General features: G+C 37.4%; 1 protein-coding gene across 1 annotated transcript; it reads left to right on the forward strand.

The window, feature by feature from the left end:
- The first annotated feature begins 309 nt into the window (after positions 1 to 309).
- MAFA (MAF bZIP transcription factor A) lies at positions 310 to 3,168 on the forward strand. Its single transcript, XM_044067336.1, has one exon. It carries the CDS (start codon positions 971 to 973, stop codon positions 1,835 to 1,837), a length of 867 nt encoding a protein of 288 aa, XP_043923271.1. The 5' UTR covers positions 310 to 970; the 3' UTR covers positions 1,838 to 3,168.
- Positions 3,169 to 11,515: the final 8,347 nt, after the last annotated feature.

The raw sequence follows: 11,515 nt of genomic DNA on the forward strand, positions 1-11,515 counted from the left end.
TTGCCTAAACGGTTGTTCATATTATCTGGCTGAATGGGTAATAGCAACCGCGCTGTCAGGTATGGCTTATCGGTTCCTTACGTACTTTAGGATAACCACTAGAGGGGGTCTGGGGTCTCCTCCCCCAACTCTTTAAGCCAAGACTACACTACCTACTCCCAGTTGCTGTCAGGATAACACGCATAATAAATTCACACTTCCCGGCCCTCAATTGGCCCAAAGGGTGGGCAGCATCGCTGGCAGGGCGGAGCGAGGAACGATTAGTAATAAAAGAAGGATGATTCCATCCATTCAGAAGGCTGAGCGCTTTTTAATGTGATGGATGATAAGGAGAAGCTCTGCTTCTCCCAGCTAGGAGGCTCCATTTGACGCAAGACGACAGTGTGCACACGCTCCTGCCCGCTCCAACTGACCTGTCCCAGGCGCAAGGCACTTGGACGCGTGTGCGCTTTTGTGTGCTTTGTGAAATCTAACAAGAGGACTAGGACTGGCGAATTGGTGAGCAGGGGCTCTACGATTTTGCGCCTGCTTTTTTTTCTTTTTGGCAGAGGGGACATTAGCGAGAAATAAGAGCTGACAGATGAAGGAAAAAACATTGCCATTTAATGCATAAGAGTTGCAGCTTGCAAGGCTGTGCGCAATCTTCAGGATAGTATTAAACTCCATTGCATCTTCCTGATTTCAAAGTTGCAGTCCAAAAGTTGTGTTATACCAGGGACGTTTGCTTTAAGTGTTTGAATACAGTACGAACATTCATAGGTTTCTCGGGCTTTCGACAACAGACTCTGTGGGACATATTTTCAAGCAACTTGCTGACAGTAGCTACACTTATATGTGTCCGAACAACTGATTACCGTCCCTAGGTATACTGTTTTCTTAGCAGGAAACTAGCACTGAAACACATTTAACTGAAGGTTGCAGAAGTTTCCAGCATTTTAAGTGGAACGAACTTGTATATGGACTGACTGAGATGGCATCCGATCTTACAATGGGCACAGAGCTACCCAACAGCCCCTTGGCCATTGAGTATGTAAATGATTTCGATTTAATGAAATTTGAGGTAAAGAAAGAGCCTCCAGAGGCTGATAGGTTCTGTCATCGTCTTCCTCCTGGATCTCTGTCTTCAACTCCCATCAGCACCCCTTGCTCTTCCGTGCCTTCTTCCCCAAGCTTTTGTGCCCCAAGCCCAGGGGCACAACCTACCCCTAACCAAAACAACCCACATGCTAACAAACCGCAGCTAGAAGATCTGTACTGGATGTCCAGCTACCAACACCATATCAGTCCAGAAGCCCTGAACCTCACTCCTGAAGATGCAGTGGAGGCGCTGATTGGAAACAACCATCACCATCATCATCACCATCAGAACTTTGATGCGTACAGGGGCCAGCAATTCACTGGGGAAGAACTGCCAGCCTCAGGTCACCACCATCAAGTCCACCATCACCACCACCACCACAACCACCACATGAGATTGGAGGACCGATTCTCTGATGAACAGCTTGTAAGCATGTCTGTGAGGGAGCTGAACAGACAGCTCCGGGGCTTCAGTAAGGAAGAAGTGATACGTCTCAAACAGAAGAGGAGAACCTTGAAGAACCGGGGCTATGCTCAGTCCTGCCGGTACAAACGGGTCCAGCAAAGACACATACTGGAGAACGAAAAGTGCCAGTTACAGACTCAAGTGGAACAGCTCAAACAAGAGGTGTCGAGGCTAGCCAAGGAGCGGGACCTCTACAAGGACAAGTACGAAAAACTGGCCAGTAGAAGTTTCAGTCGGGAGCCTCCGGCACAGCCCAACCCAGGCAAGAATTCTTCATCTGATTTCTTCATTTAGACTGTCAAAACATGTGCGGGTGTCCCACTTACTTATCCCAGGTTCGATAGGGTAAATGACTTTATTCCTGATGTAAATATGTTTTTGTTTGTTTTAGTTAAAGACTTTTTACCAAGAAACCTCATGCATCCTTCACGTAAGAAGAAAGTTCCCAGTTGTCCCAGTCAGTCAGCCCCTGTACCACACTTTTGTCAAGGACCTTGGGAGAAAAATAACGGACATATCTCAGTATTTTAACTACATTAAACAGCGTTATACCCGTTGACTAATGAGAACTCAGTGTACTTTGAACTTTACAGACTCTAGTTCTCAATTAACTTTTAAAGACAAAGGGCGAAAACGTTGGGAAGTTCTCGGTGAAATCTTAATCTGTGAGGCTAAAGAGACAGGACAAAATCTCTGGAGAGGTAACTACTGAAACAGAAACACTTAAAGCAATACCACTTACTTGATCCAGACAATGGAATCTAGAAGAGAGAGAAGAAGAAATAAAATCCATCCATTCGGGATACTTGTGGACGAAAAATAATATATATATTGAACTTAAATTACTGTGAGTCTTAAGACTTTTTTAGCGATCCTGCATGCGGGACATGTATGGTATTTCACTTATCCCTATCCTTCTTTTTTCTACTAGATCAGATGAAAAGCATGGAATTTCTTTCTTCTTTCTTTTTTTTTCATCTTCTTTCCCGTCTTGTCAAATTTGATATTATTTACAGCACTTTTTAAAAACAAAATAATGTATATAGTCTTAACTTTCGTAGAACTTGAGTGTACTCTGCTGTTTCTTAAAGGTTTGAGGACACATACTTAAAATCTACGTGTTCTGAAAGTATATGTGAACTTTTATTTAATTTATCACACTTTCATTATTTCTCTTTATTTTCTTTTTCTTAAAAGGGAAACCTGAGCCAGACATTTTTAAGGTGTCCATCTGTAAATACGCAGAACTCCGACAGTTTTATGTTTTTTTTTCTGAGTCTATATTTTGCTTGGTGATTTCAACAAACAAAATGTCTTAATAGGAGTTTGTATGTATTAGCATGCAAATGTACTGTACAAAGATAATTTAATCATGATGAAGAGTTAAACGGAAAAATAAGCCTAATGCACTATTTAATTGGATCAGTTGGCTACATGATGCTGTTGTTTTATATAGATTTAAAATAGCTATGCTGTTGATAATATTGGAACCTAAACATTTTTGAGGTGAAAGGCAATATAATGTTATAATATATATAATATATGGACTGCATCAGTTGGCTGCTACTTCTCTATGCACCATGTTTATTTATTATCCCTGGAAAAATAAACTCTTAATTGAATAATTTTTTTTGGAAAATATGCTTTTTTTTCCTACATAAAGTTGCTGAACATCCAAAAGGCCCTCATGGTCCAATGCAATTACAGGAATGTCAGACACTAGATGAATAGCATAAGTCAATCTGCAAAATAAATTTTGCTTGAATTTGATTTTCTGTTTGTCCCCTCAGGAATGGTGACCATATGGAAACGTTTGTGCATTTTGTATAAATATAACTGTATATAGCACTAAAACAATATACTTCTTCTCATTGTGACATTTTTCTACAAATGGTTATATAATAAAAGAGCTTCAGTAAATGAAGTACTTAATGAATTTGCACATTCAGACATAACTTTATTATTTGGTCCTCCTTCTCATGCAATGCAAGAATGACAAATATATACAAACAATTTACTTTTCCAGATTCTGTTATGCATAAATAATCAATCAAGTCTGCTCTAACCTGCAGAATGTTTCCTAACATTTATGCTGCCCGTGAACTTCTGGGCATTGGGAGAGTGCATGCCTGTCTGTGCTTGCATGCAGAGGGAGCAGGTGTTAGTTAAAAAAAAAATAAAAAATAGTAACTCGATTCAGCTGTCTTCTAATTTCAGGCTTACAACTGTCTTGAAAAAATACCGCAACAGTCTTGAACAAAATAATAAACTAGATACGATAAGCATTGTGTAAGCATCATCTTCTGACCACATGGAAAATTTTAGTTAATTATGCCTGCTTGTGGACAGGCTGTATATAAAGAGGGAGAATGCTTCATGCCTTAATACTTAAATCATTCAAACAAACAAACCAAGACAGTCTATGTGTCAGCATTAATCAAAACAGAGGCAATTTTCCTCTTACTGCTCACCAGTGACATAAAATAAAATGTAAATAAATGCCAGCTTTACAAAACTTAAAATGATTCTAGTGTTACAGGAACATTATAACTCAGATAGTACGTATAATGCACTTAGACAAAATGAGTCACAGCAAAGCCGAGGATGAACATATTTCATTAATTAGTTTAGGGAGAAAGGCCAGTAAGTACAAACGCTTCATTCCAGGGGCTTCCAGCAGCATTTTTTTTAAAGTAGAGACTGAGAAAATAAACCTAGGACTATAACAGGAAGCTGGACAGCAGCCCTTTGCCTTAAAACTTTGTGCTAAATTACAGAATGAGGAAGCAACACTTCTCTCTCTGTGGGTGTGTATGTGAATAGATGTGCATGTGTGTATGGGTATAATTGTATGTATATAAAAATGCATGTGCTTACACACACACACACACATATATATACACACATTTATCTAGAGAGCTATAGACATATGCAAATACACACATGTATCTCATATGCATGTATTAACTATCTGTGGCAGTATGCCGGGGGGGGGGGGTGTCTTCTGTAGAAGTTTACAAGTTCAACACAAGAAATTCAATGAATTAAATGTCAGGTAATCATGAAATAGGCCATGTGAAGTTATTTTTTTTGTTTATTTTTGTTAGTGATCAAAACAAATTAATCTGAAGACCAGAACCAAGTCAAGCAATTTTATCTGTTTTCTGAAAAATCTCTATCTACATGGGTGTCATTAATGTCCTTGCCTGTTCTGCACATGCAGTACATTATTCAACAACTAAATAAAGGAAGAAAGTGTCACACTGCCCATCCATCCATAACCCCCTTTTCCCATGTTTGCACACAGGGTTCGCCATCAATAGTGGGACTGTGTGTGTATATGTGTGTGTGTGTGTAGAGACAGCAATCACTTGCACTCTTTCCAACCACATTTTTATTCTTTTGTATATGGATGCAGGCTTGTGAGTTTTAACAAATTTAATTGTAAATGTGATCATTTTTCTACTACTGTCTTTCTGAGGCAGCATTCTTTCTACTGTTGTTATTGAGTGTGGAAACGTGCTGCATACAGAAACTGTTTGCAGTGCACACTTTAGGATGGGAGAGTGAATGTGATAGTGAAAGGCAATACAGCAGTAGATAATCAGAATACACTATATAAGCCGAATACAGTTGTAATACTACATTGATTTATTGACAAAATAATTGGTTGTTGCACTCATCACTCTGTCTTTCTATTCATATCTCTTTCTTACTTTCTAAACATTTTATTCTGTTTACAGTAACTATCAGTTTTCTGCATCTTTGTCTTTCTTTCCCTCTGCCAATCTGTACCTACCTAAAATCTGCTCAGAGTTGTGAATGTACAGGAAATGATGCACATAGAGTTTTATATTGAGCTTTGATGCGATGCCAGCATGTCACAAAGTTTGTATCATTGCACAGGCTTTCGGACTTCTGGAGAATAATGAAAAGAGAAAATGTGTTGTGGACCATGTGTCCTTATCATGTGGACACCATGGAACTGGCAGCCAGCAGGGTTGTTTGATGGCACACAAACTGTCCACTAGGGACATTTTTGTGTTACTGACACATACTAAATACTATGCAAATAGGGTAGAATTTGTCGTATTTAGTTGTATCTTTCTTGTTGACCTCAAAACATTCTGAGATGAAAATATCTTTGGGGAAGTCTGTATTTGGATGCAGGCAAGCCCTGATGGACTTAAAGATTTTCTGGATGGGATTGCCTACAACAGGGAATGTCAGTATAATTTGGGAACAGAACACTTATCACAAATCACGTTACTTCAAAGGACACCAGAGAGGTATGCAGTAGGAGTCATCCAGGGAACACATGCGAAACAATGTAAAGTGGAACAGTCATGGGCAAAGCTGTTGAACTGTGTGTGTGTGTGTGTGTGTGTGTGTGTGTGTGTGTGTGTGTATGTGTGTGTGTTGGGGGGCAGTCTGACAGCTTACATATTATTGAACATCTACATATAACTTCTCAAAGTTACTTCTTTAATGAAAACATCCATATACTGAAACATAACAAAAGTTAGCAATCCACTAATGTATGATCCAGTCTCTTCTAGCCTTAGAAGTCACACCCTTTATAGACCAGCCACTTCAAAGTACCATACCACATGTAAAGTAATCATTCCTCAACTATTTAATACGCATAGTGGCTAAAGATAAATTTTTGGCACAATCAGTACAAGACTTTCACAGACTACAGAGCAGTCACATTCTGTAAACACAGTCTCACAACAGTTTGGGCTAAATTGGCCCTAAAAGCAGTTTAAAGTGTGGCTGTGTTTACTACCTTAGTATATGAGGACAAGAGTGCACATCTTAGCTCATCATTTTGTGAAACTATAGGTGGACATCTGTTGTGTACTTTTAAGTGATGATTCCCTTAAATAGATTAACACTGATTTTAACTTTTCATAATTCTGAGGTGCTTGCTAAGTGGACAAAAATAATATAACCTAAATCCAGAACCAAAATATATTTAATCTGGTTAACAAGAGAGAAAAAAAAAACGCGATCTGTATACAAGGCTTGGTATTTAGTTAAAATTTTCATGTAACTCATCTAATGTATTGCAATGAATTAGACATCTCAGTAACCTGAAGAATATTCCATGGTAGGCATGAAGTATATAGTCTAACTTTTGTGTTTTTAATAAAAAATGTATGTGAGCAATTTGAAATTCCCTGCTGAAGTGCTGCATATTTTTATGGCAAGTTTAATTTATATGATTCAGTTTAATATACCACATCAGTGAAATGCTGTACAGTCTCTGTGGTGCATACATGCATTTTCTGCCACTCACATCCTGGTGTAACACAAAGTATGTTAGTATAGATGGCCGTCATTGTTTTCTGTCTATATTCTTAGCTATATTTACCCGACTCTATAACATTCTTGTATCACTTGGAGTTTTGTTAGTGCTCTGATCTCCAGGACCTTGGTACAGATTTTTCTGCTGTAAAACAAAGTGTCATTCAAATCATCCCTCTTGGAATGTTTGTGAAATATTAGCATGTGGCAGCCTAGTATAGAATACCAGCTACATTGTTACCATTTATACACATTTGACCAAAGTAATGGGCTTCAGCAGGTTGGAAGTTGATTTTAATGACTAATTCAAAGCAAATTTGTTTTAAATGTCAGTTTTAAAGGCAAAGTACTGTGAAGCTGACACCATATGGATTATCACACTCAGGATGTATCTATGTTAATAGGAGATGCTAAGAAAGTATAGCAAGGGGCAACACTGATATTTAGCTTATGTAAAATATTCTGTAGGATTACAGGGAGTATGGAAGTGGGGGAGAAGGGCAAAGTATAATATGAACATTTATTGATTTGTTCAGAGCTTGTCCAAAAGAAAAAAAAAACAGTTAAGTAATGTCGCATTGCTGTAAGCCCAGAAATCAACTCCATTGTCCATAATAAGAGTTACAGAAGAAAATCACATTTTACAAACTGATATTACTGTTCTTGGAACACCAATAAAGGGTGACTATGAGGGTCTCTGTTGTCAAAAATGTCAAAAGCGTTAATGACTAGGGTTGAGTAACATTGTATGCATCATTACAGAACTTCATTTATATTCTGAGCCAAAATATTAGGATTTTTTTCTGTTTTAGTGTGTGTTTGCATATTTACTTATGTGTATTTGCATTTAAATTTACCCACATAGAATTTTTCAACCTTTTTTTGTCTCCATGCGCTGAACCTCCCAAGCATATGTTTATATAGTGCCTGTCTTCCACTGCACTGTATTGTTGCTCCTGTAAAAGATTTTATTGGAACAACAATGTGGTCACTAGTATAAGTGCTCCCTCATATGTTTTGTTCTTTTGTTGGCAGGTTTGCATTGAGGCACATACAAGTGGTGACGTGCATGCTTTGAATTGGCAGCCAATAGCCTGCCCTCCCCCCATGTGCCCATTTGTATTTCTGGACAGCTTCCTTTATGTGGCAGACAGAGAAATGCACCCTGTCCCGACAAAAATGTAGGGTTAGCTATGTGGCATTCTGTTGTCCTTCTTATAAGGTTTCAGCAGTATATATTTAATTGTTGCTTTTTGCTGAGCTTAAATTGCTGACACACATAGAAACTAAATTAAAAAAACAACCAGAAAATTAACTGCAGAATGTCATTCTGTCACACCAGCTGGACAAGGCAGCTAGTGAACAGTGTACATGTCAAAAACAGGTCTTTCTGTATTAAAAAGAAAGCCAAAAATAGTTTCCTTATGTACCAGATCAGGCCTAAAAAGGGTTTTTGGACAAGCGCTCCCACTCAGTTAAAAAATGTAAAACTAACTAACTAAAATAAAGAAAATATGTAGGGAGCTGTGCTGCTGTCTTTCTTAATTTATGTTGCCCCTACTAGCATTACACACCTATTGTTTCTTCATGTTAGTAATAGAAAATGTTAGATTAGAGAGGCCAGCTTCTTCTTGAATGCTTTTTAAACCTTCTTTGTTAATTATTGTAAATATTTATTCACTTATTTTTTTCTTAACAGGATAGATTCTGTGAGTCTATAATTGTTTTACAGGGGACATTCACTATGGTATTTTTACCAAATGGGAGAAATTTCACCAGGACACCTGGGAAACTCCTTTGTTCTTTACTGATATTGATATTATCTGTTAACAAAATAAAATGTTATGCTACTAAGATAACTAATAATATGTACTGAATAGGTTAGATTTTTGCATTACCTTTTGAATTACACTCATTCATTTGAAAATATTGATTAAGAATCGTGACTCTGACATTACAGAACTTTTTTCATACTGCAAGCTAAAATTAGAGAGGGAAGCACATTTGGATAGAAGTCTGAAAAGTATCCTGAAATGTTTTGTTGTCCAGTTACCTTGCTAACCTGACTTTTTGTCCCCTAGTGCTGGTTTTATTAAAATGGTGACACATTTGAATTCACCAACCTTTAAAGATATTATATTTAACTGTTAATTGAGATAAAATACATTTCTGCAGAGAAGGAAGTATAGATTGTTTCTTTTCAGTTGCCACCCCAAGTGTTTTCATTTTAAGGGTTGTATTAGTTAACTAGTAGCTTTCTAATTATCAGTGATCTAGAATTCCTAAGCAGTTTACCATATGACTTATTTCCCTACCTAGTACCCTTTTCAAAAAGCACGGTTCATTTCATAGCTAGCCGTATTAACAGAATGCTTGTTTTTATTTTTGTTATAAACTTTGTAGCACACTCAATGTCTTATTAGCTCTTAGTGCATGAGTAATGTATTTATGACTATTTATCTGAAATATATTTACTTCTTAAATTTGATATGTGACATTTAATAACGTTCACTGAAGACAGAAGAGATGCTGTTATCCTTATAACTTTTAACAGTTTTTGAAAAAGGAATGTATGGGTGGATATTTACAACAACAGCCCAAAAAGATTTAACACTGACATGAATGATTTTGTCTCTTTATATGCTTTCTGCAAGTGGCCAGTGTGAATCAAAACGCAGCAGTGGAAAGTCTTAGCAGACTTACTTTTATCAATTTTACTTTTAGTCTTAGTGCTGCTTTACTATTTTTATGTGTTTTCTAAATTTATCATCATGTGGTGTGATACAAAGCCAATTATAAAAAGCCTGGCTAGAAATGTATGTTTGATTACAGCCGTCTGGGAATGATTTTGTAGTTTTCCAGATAGTACAGTTGTTTGCTCTCCTCTAAAATATCTGGGTAGCTTTGAAAAGTATTTAGATTACAAGGACATTGTAAATTTTATTCTAATGGGGCATTATTTTCTTAACAGGCAACTGAGTCCTTTCAGCTGAAGTGCTGCATAGCTCTCTCCGTTTCTTTTGCCATCAGTTCTATTAGTTTTTCTTTTTCAGATTGTGTACTGATTTATTAATGTGTGTATATATGTGTAAGTGTGTGCTTGTGTGTGTAAGTGTGTGTGTGTGTGTGTGTGTGTGTGTGTGTGTGTGTGTGTGTGCGAGAGAGAGAGAATGAGGCAGAGAAAGGGAAAAAGAATAGTGCTACACATTTCTAATGGGGGTGCCTAGTTTGAAGGGGGAAAAATCTGTCCTTGCGAACTGGATTGGCAAATTAATAAATCAAATCTAGCAAACAGAAGCAGTGCTCAAAACCAGCTCTATCACTGATCTTTATGCAAGCCACATGAAATGATTTGTGCAACTGCTAGTTCATTTTACCCTGTCAAAATGCTTGTCTGTAGAAATCGCTCTATTTATTTAAACATGTAAGATGGCTAAATGGACCAACCATTGCAAACTCATTTACACTATGACTCAGGCCACAAAGGGAAAGGCTTTATGCATGAACAGTTTCATCTGCCATTCAACCAGCATGTCTTTGGGAGGTGGGGTGGGGAATGAAATTCTAAAAGAACACCCACATGAGGATAAATGCAGGCTCCATAAAAGCAGTAAATGGAAATCAGGATCAAACCACAGACCTTAAAGTTGTGAAACAGCAACACTAATCACTGCACAACTGGGTCACTGACCAGTTTAACGGGGACTGTTTTATGTACTCACTAGCAGTTTCCCATAATAATCCAAGGGGTAAATGGCCATCATATTATTTTTTCCAAAGCAATTTACTTATGACAAGGTGTGGCAGTCTCTTTGTGCCAGGGCTGACACAAATCGACATGGGCAGTGTAATTATTTTTTTTCTTAAACAATCCATTTTATATTTGTCATCTGTATAAAGAGAATTTCTGGTTGCAATTCTGTCAGTCCAGCACTGTTTTTCAGTAATAAAATGTAGACAAAAGTAAAACAAGAGAAGCATCAAATTACACACACACACACACACACACACACACACACACACACTCTCTCACACACACACACACACACACACACACACACACACACACACACATATATATCTATATCTATGTATGTGTATATATATATATATATATATATATATATATATATATATGTATATATACATATATACATATGTGTATATTTATCTATCTATCTATCTGTCTATCTATCTATGCCCATGTGAGTGCAAGCCCACACACACACACACACACACACACACACACACACACACACACACACACACACACCAATAAAATGAAAAAAGGGGGGTTGGGAGGGTGGCCTAATGGTTAAGGTGTTTGCCTTACAAACACAAGGTGCAGGGTATGAGTCTCACAAGGGATAATTGGCTAGGCTTAAAATGGCTTGCAAGGGCAGTTAGCTTAGTACTAAACTATGAACCTATGATATGTTTTTAAGCAGGTATGCAGTAACATTACGTGCCCAAATCTGTACTGTATTACTGTATTTACAAACTGTGACTCTTCTGGTCAAAACTATGTGATACACATACCCAAAATGTTACTGTTTGAACAAGACTTGACTTTTAACAAATCTAATTAGAATTTATGACTGATGCTCTGAATGAGTGAGAAATGTCCCAGAAAGAACAATACAATTTTGCAGATGTGGAAGA

This window comes from Protopterus annectens, chromosome 3.part1, assembly GCF_019279795.1.
Source record: "Protopterus annectens isolate FY-2018-M chromosome 3.part1, PAN1.0, whole genome shotgun sequence".
Lineage (NCBI taxonomy): Eukaryota > Metazoa > Chordata > Ceratodontiformes > Protopteridae > Protopterus > Protopterus annectens.